The sequence below is a fragment of the Perca fluviatilis genome, chromosome 24 (assembly GCF_010015445.1).
Source record: "Perca fluviatilis chromosome 24, GENO_Pfluv_1.0, whole genome shotgun sequence".
NCBI lineage: Eukaryota > Metazoa > Chordata > Actinopteri > Perciformes > Percidae > Perca > Perca fluviatilis.
The window spans coordinates 9,805,257-9,823,325 of record NC_053135.1 but is presented as its reverse complement, the minus strand read 5'-3'; the positions used below and the strand labels follow the sequence as shown (position 1 = coordinate 9,823,325).

Sequence of the window (18,069 nt, the reverse complement as noted above, 5' to 3'; positions counted from 1 at the left end):
GAGCTACAGATCATGCAGGACAGAGTAAGATGGCTACATGTGTACCTGCCGTGAGAACATGTGTGCTACCTGTATGTGGAAATTAAAAGTGACCCAGGTTGTTGTGATTGCTCACTTCTAATTAAATCAGCTGCTGTCTTCCTGTGCAGAGCCCACTGTTAGATATCTCGTAATTGTAGCCTTGGTACCTGGCTAACCACCAGTGGAGAGAAATCTCTCAGGACACACTGACAGTAATTGCGCCTTCATTGTTTAAACCAGGAACTGCGATTACCAGCCTAGAAACAATATTGTAGCAGTGTCATTGGTCAGCAGCCAGGAAACCAGTGGCCCTTTTTTCTCTGGATTCAACAGTCATTCATTCTTAAGCATGTGCCACAGATCTTCAGTAGCTGCTTTCACAGGATGTGAACCCTACTTTTAACCTAACAAGCTGGGCCTTTCTGAATGGAGGAAGATTTGGTTATTTTGCCAAGTCAATCTTTTTCTTTTGCCAGCAGTGTAGACATTAGCTGCTTAATAATCATTCAGTGAACAGCAGTAACTGTCCTTGGAGTCTCGATTGTATCTCCTAATGTTTGCTCAGGCAGTACAAAAACATCACACTCTATACTGTAATTAAAGTGGCTTCTTAGACACAGGCAGCTGAGACAACACAGCGTACATTAAGACATAAAAAGGACGGTTACAGACCTGATTGTCAGGTTGTTGTTTTTTTTTACCATTTTGCTAATAACCCCTAGTGTGACACGACAATATTATGTTACATCCACATTTCTTTGACGTGAGACAAGCACAACACTGGTTGAAAGACATCTTCCTCATCACCATCACTCCTCTTTGCCTAAGTAACATTAGACAGGACAGAGCTGAAGTCAAGCGATCTTTGAGAATTTGGGAAATCTTGGCTAAGCCCTGCCGGAACCCAGGAAGGATGAGCATTTAGCATAAATCTACAGCCGCCCTGGATCTCACATCTTGAGCTAGGCTGGGAATGAGAGGCACTCGCATAGCCAGAATCTACAGCACTACCCAGCAAAAAAAAAAAAGGTTCAGATGATACAACAGCAGCATTACATTTTACGTGCACTTGCAGATTTTTAGCATCAAGATTATGCAGAAACTTAAAATGCTAAATCTCTCATTTCACACACATTTCAATTACATTTGGGCTTTAATGAATTGCCTTTTTGTAATCAGTAATCTCAAATATTTTTCTTCAAAACAGTAATTAAGGATGGGCACATTAGACTAGATAAGTTCATGTAATGTGAGATGGCCAGCCACATATCTGAACATGAAGGCAAGTAATGAGAGCTGAGGAGAGAAAAATGTGGTGTGTGTGTGTGTGAGAACCAAATGTGAGAACGGCCAATTAGAAACACTGTGAGCCGTCTTGTATGTTCACAGTCTCTTCAGCAACGAAGTGTATCCTCTGTACAGTACAACACAGCGTGACAACTTTAAACACGTTAGAGTGGCTTCACTCGTGTGCAGCAGTGCAGAGTTTCACCTGCTACGCAGACACACACACCTGTCGCTGAAGCTGAAGGTGCTTGTTTAATGTCGGAACAACTGTGAGGATTAATCATACAGCCTTGTTTTTATTCTAGGGCGGTTGCTTTGTTATTTCTTTGTAGTCTTGGGAATGTCAGTGGAGGTCATTCATCTTCAGCACATATGACAGTGTTTCCAGAATCTGATTAAAATTTTAACTTTGCCCAAAATTGGGACATAAAGCAAGAGTGATGCACAGTTTCGGTTTCTTACTGAATATATTAATTTTTGTCTGCCTCATTGTCTCTGACACTAATAGAAAGTGGGGGATCACAGTATTAATATCTCCTCAGTGATATGACGGACTACTGGTGTAACTTTGCAAGGATTTAATTGGCATCTAGTTTTGCTGTCTAAGAAAGACGAGTAAACAGAAAGCCTGGCTGTCGAACAGGATTCAAGCCCAGAACAGATTGGTGCCATGTTGACTGTCACAGTGAGAGGGCAAAGCATGGGAATGGGAATATTTGGTGTAATTTCATTTCAAGGCATTTGATTTTCTGCCCTTTAGTTTTACACTAAACATTTTTTTTTTTTTACACAAAGCCATACTGTAGATTGATTTGACACTGCAATCAATGCGTGCCATTTGTTTTCGGTGGTTACAGAAACCACATTTCAAATACTTTTTTAGTAACTTTAACTGCTTTTATAGGATAATTTAAAGCCACAGTGCGTAATTGTATTGCACACACACACAAAAAATCCTCCTGCAATGAATATGCCTGTGATCAGATCTGCATCCAGTGGTGGAAAGTAACCACGTTTATATTCAGCCTGTACCTACTTACATTTTGAGGTACACATTTTATGCTACTTTATACTTTTACTCCATTACATTTCAGAGAAAAATATATTGATATTAATATTACATACTTCACCTCATTTATTTGACAGCTTTAGTTATTAGTTACTTTGCTCGGGTGCGGGTGACGTGCATGGCTGTCTAAAAAGCCGGAAAATTCTACACACAGTGGCTTTAACGTCATTTACCCTGTTAATTATTACCCTCATTACTACCTTTAACTTCTTGGTACTTTAACCAAGTACTTGGAAAGGCAACAGCAAGAAAAAGTACTACGAGGCCATCTGACTGCTCTTGAGGTTTGACCCTCTACAATATCCGCTACTCCATGTAAACACTGACTGCTACCATGCTGCTTGGACACCAGCATGCCTCCTGTACACTCCCTGTTGCTACAAACTAGGGGTTGATGCATAGACTGTACAGTATAAGTGAAGCCAAAATATCTCAATCGCCCCCTGGTGACTTGCTGTAGTATAGGTCAAAAATCCCGCCACCTCCACGTTAGTGGATTAGTAGTCTATATCCTTAACGTTCCACTTCCGGGATTGCTCCGTTGGCAAGGCCGGATATCCGTTGCCTTGGGCTTCCTTTGTGTTGGCTTTTTAGACTTCGGTCGATTTATGAGGACTGTGGTTAACCTTTTCTCAGATCTCTGCAGGATAAATCCAGACAGCTAGCTAGACTATCTGTCCAATCTGAGTTTTCTGTTGCATGACTAAAACAACTTTTAAACGTTCCACCAAACAAGTTCCTTCCGAGCCTATTTTGCAGCAGCACCGTGGCTTTTCTCCGGTGCTATGTGGAGTAGCCAGACTCTCCTCCAGCGTGCTTTGGAGGAGGGTCTGGCAAAGCAAGACTAGTGGATTAGACATGGGCCAAACTAAAAAGTCAAAGTACACGTCAAATACATTTTTCCCAAAAATGGTTTCGGTAAGTTTAGGTAGTTCTTATCACGCTGATGTCTGTGTTAATTGTTCTGATTAGTTTGGTTTTAATTAGTTAAAACGTCATAATTGACAGCTGTGATTGACTCGCGATTGGTGGGGCGGGTGTATGGGCGGGACTTCGATACCGCGGCTCCACTGCCCGATCACTACTGTGCAGACTCTGGCTCCAAAATAACAAGATGGCGGCACCTGTATCCGGGATATTTTGGCTTCACTTTTGAACAGTGGGAGGAAGTGGAGACGCATCGTTCTTTTAGTCCATGCTACAAACCAAACAGGGAATTTGTGGTTTCAGCACTCAGCTACACACTAATTTGAGCAACTTGATACTAAAAGTCTTCGCTTGGCATGTCAACTGTTCACCTCTTCTCCTGAGCTATACGTGTCAGCGATGTGGAAATCATAGAATTAAGAAAGAGACAGGAAAAAAACTTGTTAGACAGATAGGTAGACAATAAAATCTGTTTAGTGTATGTACAACAATGTAGCTTGATAATCACTAGTGCTCTGTGTACAGAATAATACACCACCCAACAAATATATAATAAAGGAACACTGAAAAGACAAACATGATTTAAGCTATGTAGTATCTCTCTTTTTAACAGCTACATAGTATGTGACTAGAACTAGGGACAGGTTATAAGATGTGTTTGCCTTGTTTTTAACGCACAGGGCCATTTTCAAGTGCATTTCATTGTAAGCTCAGTACAGAATGCCCTGTGCCAAATCTTAATTGATGAATGAGCATCCTCTGAATCATCAGGTATTTAAAGAGTTCTCTTTGTCTGATGTTTGTTTTTTAATCTGTTCTTCATTTACTCAAAGATTGAATCCAAGTGGTCGATTTTGGCTGGGAGTTGTGTGAATGTGCGTGTGTAGCCACCAGCAAGCAAGCATACCTGGCAACAAAAAAACAGTACTATCAGGAGAGGAAAAAGGGGCATCATTCTTACAGATTGTCACAGAAAAATACCGGTGAAGACGACATTTGTTTCTGTTTTTTGTTTGTTTTGCTTATATTTGTTTTGAAGTCATTTTGTCTCCCACTATGAGGGCATGCCACTGTCAAATTTCCAAAATATCTGGCTGGCATTGGCCTGACTTTACGGTCTTCATCCTCCTCTTCCCCCGCCACCAGCCACAGTGCTCTGTCCTTCTGGCTCTGCCCCACAACACCAGATCCGTCCAATAGGGAGAGAGGTGGGGCGGGACGTGCGGCCCCACTGCTGACCAGTCAAAACTTTAGCTGTTTGTTTGGTTACCTTTTGTTGCAGTTTAGATTTTTGAGAGTGCAGCAGTGGGGCGAGTGTCTGGCTTTTCCTGGTCTCTGGTTGACCAGGGGAGGGTAAAAAGGGGGGTGGGGTTATGTCTCCTCCTTGTCAGGTTTGTTGACTGGTTTGCCTCCATTCATGACCACTGGTTCGCTGGTTGTGCTTTTGGAAGGCGGGCCCCCGGCGAGTTTAGGCACCGCCTCCCCAACATCGTGCAGCGAAGGCTCTCGGTACATCGCAACTAGAGGAGTGGCGGATGGGAGAGAGGGAGGAGGACAGGGGGAGGAAAGAAAGGAAGGAGGAGAGATGAAGGAGATACAGTAGTGGTGGGAAGAGAGAAGAAGAAAGGCATATGGAATTGATGAAAGAAAGAGGGCAGAAGAGAGGTAAAAGAAAGTAAACAGGAGGAGAAAGGGAGAGTTAGGAGGAGAAAAAGTGTAAAAGAGAAGGTCAGGGAAGCATGAATGACGGAAAGAAACGAAGATGTGAAGAAAAGGTGTGTATTTACTCTATAATCCAATAAAACTAAAAGAAAGAATAAAATGTAACATCTGAACATTTCAGTAAACGGAAACAAAAGCAATTGGGTCTTAAACCAAAAATGATAATTGAAGCTGAAGGAATTATCCCTGGTTCATGTGTGTGTAAATGCATGTTACCTTCTATAGGTTTAGGCAGGAAGTGTGCAGCTGGTTTGGTCTTTTTAACCCTGTTTCCCTTCATGGCCTGTCCCTCTTTATTGAGGCCCAGAAACCAGGCCCGGCCCGACTCCTTCTGTCTGTAGAGCATAGAGCTGTAGATCACATAGTAGTTCTCAAACACCGACTCCTTAAACTTACACTCCGCTGTAAACAGTTCCTGAGGAGACAGACAGAAAGAGATATGGGTCATATTATGTTAAATAAATAATATATTATAAATAATATAATAAATATATATATATATATATATATACACAAAATGCTTCAATGAACAATTAAATTGAATAGAATAAAATACAAACAAAACATTTCCTTTATTGTTGTCAAGCTGCCAATAAATATTGCTAATTGCCAATATTGACCAGTCATAGGAAGGAGCAGCCCAACATTGACTGAATACACCCTGGTACTGGTACATACGGGTACTTTGCAAAACGTCAGGCGATCCCATAGAAGTCAATGCAATTTGACTTGTGTTTGGATACAAATTTTTACAATTGTATGGATTTATTTCTTGTTAAACAAATCACATCATGTTTTATTTGTATCTTGTCTGAACCTGAGCGTTCACGATACCTTAATAAATGAAGGTCGACGCCGTCATGTCCCCTCATTCTCCCCCCGGCTATTGTTTTGCAAAGTGTTGTTTGTAATTAACCAACTGTTTGAGACGACCGCTGTAACCGCTACTGGTAATAGTAGCCTCGCACTTATTTATTTTTATTGTTTTTTTAATTTTTAACATACTGAACAGACAAATACAATTGAACAAGAACAAAAACCCTCTCCCACCCCCACCCTCTGCCGCCTTGAGGAAAAAAAAAAAAAAGAAAAAAAAAAAAGAATCACATCTTGCTTAGTCACTCTCCTCTACTTCTTGTGACACCGAGGTCACCAGAACGGATACCCGTGCTGCTGCGCTTTTCCACAGGTCTATAGTCGATGATTTGGCTTTGTTAATCCTTGCTGTAGAGAGCTCAAGCATGATCACGTCTAGAAAATATGCCAACCACGAGCGAGTGGGGGACAGCGCTGAGCTATCATTTTCTTGGTTGCTGTCGAGCCGGCTAGCCAAACTTTCTTCTGTCTCCCATGCAGGTGAAATTTAGAGTCATCATTAAGTAACACAACAATCGGGTCAGTAGGAAGTCGACATCCTATCACATCAGATATTATTGATGTTGTTTTATTCCAGAACTCATGCACCTGTTCACACTCCCAGAGCATGTGCAGGTAAGTTCCAGTTTGTTCAGGTTGGCAGAACGTGCAGTAGGGAGTGGGATTGACGGCCTCGCACTTATTTTAGCTAACGTTAGCTTTCCATAAGTAGGAACTGTCAGCAGAATCATTTAGCGATTTACCACACTGACTGTGAATATTCACGTAACGTTATCTTATGAGCCTCAAGTCTCAGCGGGAAATTCTCCATTACATTACCCCCCTACATGACAGCTTTTCAGCTTTTTCCTGTTTCTCTCCTGATGTGACAGCGCAAGGGAGCCTCTGTGATGCCGGTCTGGTCTATAGCCTGGAGCCAAAGGCCCTATCAGGATCTTTTTTTAGGACATGGCAGGGGAAAAAAGTTTTTGGATGTATTGTTGGTGCAAGGGGCGTGGTGATGAGAGTCTTCTCTAGATGACCTATTGCCAGCCTAACGTATAGAGCTGAACAGTGACCGTCCTCTTTTTGAATGGCTCTGGTTCCGGAAGTGATTTTCCCCATTCAATATTTCCATTGACATTTCAGAAAATGCTTATATAAAAAGTTCAAAGTCTGGAACCAAGCCAACCAACTACCAGATGAATCGTCACCATAAAACCTTGGATTTGGCGCAAAAAAAAACTTTTGGAAAATGGCAAAAAAGGTAAAGGTACAAGACTGTGTACATAAACGATCACAGACTTTAATGGTAGCAGCTCGCTAGCCGTTCGTGGGTTCACGGGTGCAGTAAACATTAACATGGTTGCAGCCAAAATCCTTATGGAAAAAATTTATGGGATTTTCACTTCTAGAACCACACTGTTGAGTGCTTTGATGTATGTCTCGCTGTGTCATTCTTCCCTGACACTCTCTGTGTCTGTATGCACATAAACAACAAACTAAATAGATAAAAAAAACGGCTTGATTCTGGTTACACAAAGCCCAAAAGATCTCACCCACCCACCCACATCAGCTTGGCTCATGTGTCAGAACTCTTTTCCATGGTCACCAGTGCCTTCAGCGGAGCATATTTCAGCACTGAATAAAGGTGTTATTCTTACTGGGGGAAAAAATGCACTACTGAGTCACAGCAAGTATATAAGGCAGCCTGAGATGAAAAAAATATATATTTCAGCAAATTTCTCAAGCAATATTTATATCTAAAAACTCTTCAGCTGCTACATGTTCCACTCTTTTTACCAGTTAGTCTCTTTGTCTGTCTGACACTTGGCAGTTGGGTTATCAGACCTTTTTTTGTGGATTTGTCACTATGACAAGCACCTTTCACATTATACATCCATTTATCCATTGTTAATATAAACAATATTGATCAATGTAGCCCTTGTATAACAACAATCTTCCTTTCTTGGAGCAAGATTTTTATCAAATTATATAAAGGAACTTTCATAATAATTTAGTATACAATGGCTGAGGATATAAATAGTGTTAACAAACTACCCCTCATATGGCTGAGGAGACTCCTGCCAACAATCACCCTGGTGGTCCCCAGACCCCAGATTGGGAAGTGTTTGTCTAGACCGTCTCTTATTGGTTGTTGTGGGCCTTTTGCCAGAGCCACAGACACATTGTCATTCAGCTCAGGTCTGTCGGTCCGAGTCTCATAGCAACATGAGGAAGAGAGGCGACACTGTAGCCGTGGCAACCAACCAGCGCTGAGAGGGAGGGGTCAGTGGGTGGGTGGGTGTCTGGGTTTGTAGTGGGGACTTCAAGAGTGGCAGAGCGAAATACACACACACTTTCATTGGTAATTTAACATATAATGTGCTATAGCTCATGCTCTACCACATCCACTCACACACTAACATAGGAAGGCAGGGTTGGGTGGCATCAATACGCAGCTATGAGGGATTGCGCGCGCACGCACGCATGCATGCATGCACATACACACATACACACACACACACACACACACACACACACACACACACACTTGTGGCTCTAGCGGATGAATGGAGGGAGGTGCAGGGGGGCTTGTCTGGGATATGAAATGTGACTAAACGATTGGTTAGCAACAAAACCAGAGAAGGTTATAATGAATGAATGCTCTATTTATTGGCAATAGCAGTGACACACACACAAATCAAGTGTTCTTCTTTGGTAAGCATGATTTTGATTTGGATTAAATGTGCTTAATATTTTTCATTCCAGGATCAAATTAACTTAATAATATACACTACTGGTCAAAAGTTTGGGGTCACTTAGAAATTTCCATTCCATTCCATTACAGACCGAATACCAGTTGAGATCAGTCGCATTGTTTTTTTTAAATCAGGGCAGCAGTTTTCAAGGGTTCTTGACTGTTGTAGAAAGAAGTGGCTGATCTTTAATGCAATATCTACATGCCCATTATCAGCAACCATTCATCCCATGTTCCAAAGGCACATTCTGTTTACTAATCTGATATCATTTTAAAAGGCTAACTGAGAAAACATTGGAGAACCTTTTTGCAATCATGTAAGCACATAATGTAATCTGAAAACTGCTGCCCTGGTTAAAAAAAACAATGCAACTGATCTCAGCTGGTATTCTGTCTATAATGGAGTGGAATGGAAATTTCTAAGTGACCCCAAACTTTTGACCGGTAGTGTATATTGAGTCTTGACCTGAACCCCAGATTCATTATTCATATGTTAAGAAGGGTGATCTTTTCTGGCATGCAAAAAGCAGTGCCCAACACTTATTAATGTTGGACCAGTGAGATCATACATTATTTAATGCTGCTTTTAAAGTAAAAGATGTTTGATCCCAAGGCCTCTTTCAGTCTCGTCGGAAGAAGAAACATTTATTCCCCACTGAATTCAGTGAGAAAAAGTGAATTGTAAGAATGACTTTGGATGAAAACATCACAGGTGAGTCATTTTAACAACACTGCCTGCCTGAAGGTGGTTGGTCGTCATTTCTAAACAGCTATGTTCACAAGCTGCCCATAGAAAGAACATTGGGAGAAAGAATGAATGAAAGAAATGGAGGGTGGGGTTGAAAATTGGGACATGAAGGAGAGAAGAGAGAATAAATCACCCAGTGAGGAGGACGACGACGCCTCCTGATTGGAAAAACAGCAGGGGATTCTCTCTCTCTCTCTCTTCTCTTATCTTAGCATTCCTCTTCTTTTTTTTCTCCCTCTTTCATTTCTCAGTGCTCTGCAGATATTTAGTGGAAGTGCACACATGCATGCACACTGTTATCTTTGGAATTACACACACATGCATGCATCCTAGCCTGAATAGCAGCCGTAATCAGATAGAGAGGAGCCCATTAACATGTTAAACATCCTGCGCAAAAGCATACTAAAGTCATACAGGCAGGACTTTGTCCCTTAAAGACCTAAAAATAAGAAACTTAAAAACAGAGGTGGAAAAGCAATCTCCTCTCTTGGCACTACACAAAGCTGCACTAATAACAACACTTGGCAACTAGCGCTGCCTGGTGCTACCACAGATTGACTGCTAGCCACTGGGAGCTTCCCAGTAGAAGCATATCTATAATACAACAATTAACTGTTGGAAATAATTACTGTTCCTTTGGACTGTTGTAATTTATCAAAGCCTTTAATCCACTGGCAATCAGGATTGTGTCTTGTTAAAGAGAGCTGAATGAATGGCATCACAATACACTGACAGTTCAGGCCTGTGACCTCGCTGGCCGGGCAGCGCTGCTGAATGACTCTGAGACCACAAGTTCTCCTTTCAAGATCTGACTCTCAGGACGCATAAGTTGAAGAGACTGACTGACAGCCTGAAGCTACATTTATCTACATTTACTTGTGCATCAATGGGTTACAGTGTTGACTACAAAAATACCATGTGGAGACCAGAGGGTCAGTTTTCTCCTACAAGTTTCCGATACTGCTGGAGATTGTTGGTGTCAACAGGAGTAGGTTGAAGAAAGCCTCAGTATTCACCTATTCACTAACACACATCTGTCATTTCCACTGCACCTTTTGCTTGTTGCAATTAACTTTCAAAGTGAATGGAAAAAATGCAAACACCACTTAAGCCTCCTATTCAGTAGGGAGACAAGCCTTCCTTACCATTACTCTACATTGATGAAAGAATGTAAACACAATTACTTAGAGGTATTTAATGATAAAACAATGTACAACACATCCGTCTAATGTTCCCTGTCGGAACTACCGTACACAAGTGTAATTCCACCTCTTGCAACCTGTAATAACCTGTAAAAAAATATGTTGTTTGTCACTTCCTTCCAAAATAGTTAAGACCTTTATCAAAACTATTCATATGACTGATTTCTGATCTGCCATCGCTACAGTTGAGATTTGGTTCAATTTAAGCACAAAAACTCCTTGTTTGAGTTAAGGGAGCAATTGCATTCATGTTTAAAAGAAAATAAAGTTGACTGTTGCTGAAAACTGGAAGTGGCCTCCCATGTCCAAGAGTTGTTGACCCATCCATCCACCCAGATCTCCTCCCTTTGAGGATTTATAGTGACATCATAATGTTACGCTACTTCAGACCTTTTTTCTGACAGACTAGAGGGCCTTGTCAGGTTAAAGTGAACACACTTTTGATTCTTTTGTCAAGACAGGTCCAAATGTGTGTGTGTGTGTGTGTGTGTGTGTGTGTGTGTGTGTGTGTGTGTGTGTGTGTATATATGTATATATATATATATATATATATATATATATATATATATATATGGCATTCATATGGCAAATGTATGCAACAATCACATTAAATGATCAAATCGATATTTAATGAACGTAACTGTTCAACAACGCTCTTCAACTCATGTTTTTAATTACAACTTTGGCTACATTTACATTGCTACATTTTGGTTTAAAAAACATTATCTTTTGCTACATTTACACCTTGCCTACACACTGCTCTGGCGTTTCAGAGCCCTTAAACCGGAGACATTTGAAAACACTTCTGACCCCGTTTTGGTTTGGAATCCCCGGGGTTGTGTTGCAGTCTCAACAGCCGCAAATTCAGACCTTTGGTAACACCAACACTGATGCCAATGTTTCGCCGCGTGATTGGGTCATGACGTCTCGTTCTCTGAGACTAAGCTGCTCAGTATACGAGAATGTTCATGAAATATGAGGCTTGGGCGTGTTAGCTTAAACCAGATTAGTTATTCTACTGGAGGTAAAAATACTTTTGGCTCAAAACTCCGCTTAAAATCCAAAACATAGCAATGTAAATGTAGCCTTAGTTGGAATTATTAATTCCAACTAAATTACGTGAAACGATAACGCAGTATGGTCATATCATCATATCAACACCTTCACGTTAATTAACAGTAATAATGAATTGACAACCAGCATTAGTTTCTTACAGTATGTTTTTTTTAAGTTAAACCTTCATAAAAATGTGTTTAATTAATAAAATATGAGAAAGCATAGTTCTGATTTGCAGTTGCTCTCCTTGCAACATTGCTTAATGCGACTAAGCTCAAAGAAGTTGTTTTTCATCCCAATGTGTATGTGCGTGTGTGTGTGTGTGTGTGTGTTTGTGTGTGTACTGCTCAGTGAGTGGGTGTGTTTGTTTCCAACACCAGTTATTATCACAGCACTAATTACCCAGGGGAATTGTGGGTAAACAAATCATTCTAAAGAAAAGAAAGCCCACAGAGAAGAAGGAAGAGGACGAGTGGAAAGAAAAGTGTTGGCATATGAAAACAAAAGTGAAGAGCGTGCTTTGAGAGGGGACTTGGAAGGATGTCCTCCAGCCCAGACAAACTGAATCAAAGCATCAATCTGACTCCAATCACAGCGTCGCTCTCAGCGTGTAAGTAACACCACGGTGTTCCTCCACCACTCCAGACCTGCACACCTGATCCAATTACACTGTTATGGAAACGTGTCTCTTAATTGGATCAGGCGTGTTCGAGCTGGAGCAACAACTCATAGCACAGGCGCTCCTTTAGGACTGGTTGGGAAACTGAACTAATGGATTGTATAAGGAGACACCTAGTGTCCTCCTATTTGAACAGGCGAACCCCCACGCCGGTCTGCCACTCCTTAGGCACTGTCCTAAACTTCCACGCAATGTTGAAGAGGCATGTCATCCAAGACAGCCCCTCCACGCCCAGAGCTTTCAGCATTTGGATTCAGGAGTTCCTCAAAGTGCTCCTTCCACGGCACAATAACCTCCTCAGTTGAGGTGTTCTTTCTCTATAAGGGTCTGCTCAGGTTGATGGCATTCAGATCGGGTCTAATTATCCTTGGGTCTATTCAGGTCTGGTAAGTTTTTGCATGGGTTTGTTTCGGATCGAGTCGGATGTTTTGGACCGATAAAGTGGCAGCATTAGAGAAATGTCAGAGTTTTATTGGCAGCAAGTTCAGTTGATGATTTCATCACTTGTAAATGCAATCGCATCTTTATTATTATTTTATCAAGGTGAAAATGTCTGAGTTTGTGGGTTTTGAAGTTGATCAGATTTCTGAATCCTTCAATTCATTATGTCAAGCGTTGACATCAGTAAACCACCTTGATTAGAATCAGCTTAATAAAAGGTGCTGACTGTGATTCATTAGAGGAAGGCTGGGAAGGCTACACATACACCAGTAATGATCGTCGAACGTCATTAATGGACGATAGTTTTAAACCTGCTACTGAGTGTGATATCTGTCCTGTGGTGCTTCAATGACATGATGCACAGAGCAACATCTTTGAAGAGACTCCACAGCACACAGGTAACTAATGTATTCACTAGTCACCAGAAAAGGCGTGTGAGTGTGTGTTATGACCATGGTTATGACTCACATGGCTAACATTTATTCTCTCTACCACTCCTCTTCCTTCTCATCTCTCTGGATGTAGACATCACAGGACTCACTCTGTCTGAGTGCTGTACTGACTGTGTTATGAATGGAAGTACGCACGCACGCACACACACACACACACACACACACACACACACACACACACACACACACACACACACACACACACGCACACGCACTCCTATGTTTGTTGAAAACATCCTGTTGTAAGAAAACATGCTGCAGCAGAGGAAGAGAAAGAAAAGATTGAGTCGAGAAGACAAATCCACTATATAGAAAAAGATACACAAGGGCTCTGCATCTAGTTTTTTATGTTGTAATTAATGAAATGAGCTGAAACTAGCTGAAAATCAACCAGCAGCTATTTTATTAACTGATTCACTGTTTCAGTCATTTCTCAAGCAAAAACACCATTCTCTGATTTCATGCTGTCAGAGTTTCTGTTTGTCATATATTATATTAAACTGAATATTGTTAGGTTTTGGACTGTTGGCCAGATAAAACAAGATTCAAAGCCTCTGAACACCCACACAAGTGATTTCAGTTATTGTGGCTGATTAGACCTCTGCTCAGGTTGAAGTGGGCTGGAGCTTGGATGGGAATTTATTAGGTCACAAATCTTTTCTACCAATAAGCTGTCATTTGTCCTGCCCTAACAGGTGCAACAAAGCTAACAAGAGACTGCGGAAGATGTCAATCAATCAGTCTAGACACACCCACACAGTCCTGGGAAGAGGTCTAATCAGCCAGATTAACTCAAAACACCTGTGTGGGTGTTTTAAAGATGTTATGTTGGGCTCTAGGAAATTAAAATGGGCATAGAAAAGTGAAAAGAAGAATGGGCAGTATGTGTGTAAGTATGTGTTTATTTTACCTTTCTTTGCCTTTTTTCTTTGATTTAACTATTGTTACAATCATACCGTGATTTGTTTGTGTGAGACATTCATCTCTCATGGTCAGAAAGAAGACATGAATGACATTTGTTTTTGATTTAACCCTTGTGTGGTCCTTCGGGTCTTGGTGACCCAAAGGACAACACAAGGGTTAATACAGCACCTTAGTGCTTGTTTGTACAGCGTTTTGGTCAGCTTAAACTGTGTTTAAATGTGCTCTAGAAATAAACTTTACTTACTTACTTTACAAGAGACAGGGTTAAGAGAGCAATTCTCAACAAAGTAAACAAAAGTACATAACCCTTGTTTTGTCCTTTGGGTCACTGGGACCCGAAGGACAACATAAGGGTTAATATGCTACCATACTTTTATTTGTTCATGTTATTTATCTGGCAAACCTACTAGACCTCTTTTCAGCACCAGGAGCTCCACGGTTTGACCCAGACAAAGACAAAGTCTTGGTTTGCTCTCCACATGGGGGTGTTAATTATTAGAGGACAAATTCATGTTATTTTTATTGGGATTTAAATAGGCTTTGGATGTATACTGTTAGTTCTGAAACATATATATCACTTTCTGATTTCCTTCAGGGGGGCAAAGCGTTTTTGTGGAGGACCAGTCACCAGATTATGCTGCAGGCCAATGCTGTCCCTTACTTTAAGATGTTTCTATGACCTAAGGGTTACCTGGACTCAAAGAGAAGGGGGGAAGAGAGAGGAGTATTAGCAAAGAAACAAGCGGAAGAAAAAAAAATTGTTGAAGAATAGAATTGAAGGTGTTCAGGACCTCTCCTGACTTGGGGTTCTAACGTTCTGACTCACAGGAGCTGGCATGAAGGACCACATTTCTATTTCTAATCTTGGCTGATGGACAGTCAACAAAATTCAGATTTCAAAAACAAGCAGATTTTAGGGGGGCTCTGGTGTGCACAAACCTGAGTCATGAACTAGATATGTCTCACGACCACACTGGTACATAAACAGTTTTTATGCACTTTAATAATATTTTATTCTGTCATCATTCTCACCTAATTCATATAGAAGTAGTAGTAGAAGAAGAAGATGATGATATGATGATGATGATGATGATGATGATGATGATGATGATGATGATAATAAAAGTATGAGTAGCAGTAATAGTGGTTAGTTGCAGGAAACGTGTCAATGTCCTCTTTCACCTCTCAGCGGACATCCTGACATCTACAACTACCACCCTAATACACCAACACACCCATGTCTTGTCTTTTGTGTGTCTTTTGCACACACGGTTGTCACTCACACAAACACACACAGTCCCAAACTCATCAGCACTTTTTTTTTTTTCACTTTCCCCAGCATGCTCCATAATTATCACATAGCAGCTCATTGCACACTGTGCCATCTGTTAGTCGCACACACGCACGACCAAAACCCACACACATGCACGCACACGTACATGCACAACCACACACTGCCAGATGCTTGGGATCGATTAATAAGATAATAATAATAAGTTTGCAGCATATCATTAACAATTGGCAACAAGAGGATAAAGAATCTCATGGAGAGCAGAGCAGCTCAGATTTAGAAACAAGCTAAGACTCAACTAGAAAAATAAACACTAAATCAATCATTTTCTGGTATCATAATAATACATTGCATAACTGTCTTGATAGCGCTACGTTGCTATATTAAAGTATGAAAAGGGAATTAAGTTTTATCCTACCAATATCTCAAGAAGAATCGATATATTCTAGTTCTGACAGACATACAGTAAATACAATTGTGTTGGTCCTTTACACAGAAACAAAAACAGAATCCACCAGAAAAAAATATTACATGTAACATCATTAAAGACCTTTTCATGCACACTGTATTTAGTACATTATGTTCTAATTATAATGATTACAGTGCAGTCACAGTGTCTCAGTGATGTGTGTTTGTACCAGGAATATCGAGTTGTTTGCTTGTTAATAAATTCTTCCAAGGGCAAAATGCAGCCTGTAGTGTCCCGATAATGTTGTACCAAAGGCTGCTGACAAGTGCACCATGTTTAGTTGAAGGTACAGGAACTAGAATCTGATTTGTATTGACTTTCTGACACGTCCACTAAAAACTAACCTGGCAGGATGAAAGATAATCCTGACTGTGTTCGATAAACAAGACGCTGTGAACCAACCATGACACACATACTGTACATAAAGGTAAATATCCCCGCTCCGGTTGATAATTAACTGTAAATAGATAAAACAAACTGTAGCTGTGATAACACCCTGGTAATGTTTAATGAGTATGTCTTCAAGCGTCGTGGCACCCTCCTTACCACACACTACAACACACTACACCTGCCGCTACCTTTGCATCAGCCAATTAAACATCAAGCAGCCCGGACGTTATGATAAATTACACCTGCTGTATGTAATTTATATATTTGTTATCATGGAGCTGCCTGCCCATCAGTCACAGAGCTGGAACATGATCACACATCCACACTTTCCCTCTACTCAGCTTTAGAGGGAATTTCTACCGTGTGTGTGTGTGTGTGTGTAGGGGGGGGGGGGACTCCCCCTCTTCAATTATTTACAGGAAGCCCTCATGCATCTGTGACTTCCAGCGACAGGCTGAGAAAGCCCTGCAGAGCAGCACAGATCTCTTGTCTTTCTCCACCAGATTACTCCTGTTTCTCTTCCTATCATCCCCTTTTTTCTACAACATTTTTCCTTCTTCCGCTCCATATTTTTTCTCTTCCATCTGAAATCCGTCTTCACCATTTCCTGCTGTCTACAATCCTTTCCTCCTTCCTCTCCATCTTTTGACTCTTCTGTCTACAACCTTTTCTTCTTTTCTGTCCATCTTTTCCTCTGTCTAAAACCCTTTCCTCCTTCCTCTCAATATTTTTGCTCTTTCCTCTCTGGCTTCTTCTTTTTTGTCTACAACCGTTTTTGTCCTTCCTCCCTATCTTTGCCATTTCTGTCTACAACTTCTTCGCCCGTACATCTTTTTCCTCTCGTTGTCCGTGTCCTATTTCTCTATCACCTCCTTTCTTTTGCCTCCCACCCAGGTCTAGTCTTTCTTCTCCCCTCTCCTTCTTTCTTTCATGATTGGTCCTGACCTCACCTTTATTCCTCTCATCTCTCTCTTTCATTTCGCCCCTTTCATCTCCTCCCCTCCTTTCCTCTCCCATCCCACCCATTTCCATTCCCCCGGCCACCTCTTTTTTCCTCTCTTCTCACTTCACCTCCTTTCCCCTCCTCTCCGGCTCCTGTCATCTCCACCCCAAATAAGAAATGCAGAGGAGGAAAGAGGGATGATGTCAGGGAGAAAAGATGTCAGTGAAAGAGTGTGAACTCTCTCTAAAGAGTCAGCATTGAAATAATTCATATTCTGCTCAAGCAGATCTCCGAGCAGCCGCCCGCTCCTCCTCCCCTCCACTTGCTCTTCACCACCTCTTTCATCCCTCTCTCTAATCATGTCCTCCATATTGTTCTGCATGCCTCTCTTTAATGTCAATGATGTGACAAAGGTTTGACTAATTTAGCTCTTTTTTTGGGGGTTTAATTTTCCAGTTTTCATTTATGTTTTATTTTTCTGAATCTTTTGCACTCAATGAGAAGAAGCCTCTGGAATGGCATTTCAGGACATTAAAACATGCTTACTTAATGCGTACTTCTCCATAATCTGGCATATGTTTCATCCTTTAAAAGTAATTCATATATTTGTCTTTTTTCATCTCTCTGTCTCTCTGTCTAATGCACCTGTCTCAAATCTTCTGTCGCACAAAACCTACAAAATTTGACTTTCATTTAGTCTTCGGACATGAAAAAAGCTTTTAATGTATCAGACATGCTTCAATTCTTCTTTAAATTTAAGCCTAAAAGTAAGTTACTTATTATATAATTTAGAGCAAGATTTGTCTGTAACTGCTCTTTAGGTGAGCGATCC

The 18,069-nt window shown here is 41.0% G+C and overlaps 1 protein-coding gene across 12 annotated transcripts in view; it reads right to left on the bottom strand.

Annotated features, from left to right (window-relative positions):
* Positions 1-3,760: 3,760 nt before the first annotated feature.
* Positions 3,761-18,069, bottom strand: part of LOC120554323 (fibroblast growth factor 14-like) — a 93,044-nt gene continuing 78,735 nt past the window's right edge. For 11 of the 12 annotated variants that reach the window (XM_039793160.1, XM_039793156.1, XM_039793158.1 and 8 more), the window contains 2 exons: positions 5,243-5,441; positions 3,761-4,824 (listed from right to left, as the gene is read on the bottom strand). In XM_039793160.1, the coding sequence (XP_039649094.1) occupies positions 4,676-4,824; positions 5,243-5,441 (348 nt within the window). In that variant the 3' untranslated portion in view covers positions 3,761-4,675. The remainder of the gene's footprint in view (positions 4,825-5,242; positions 5,442-18,069) is intronic. The other variant, XM_039793154.1, reaches the window with a different exon arrangement.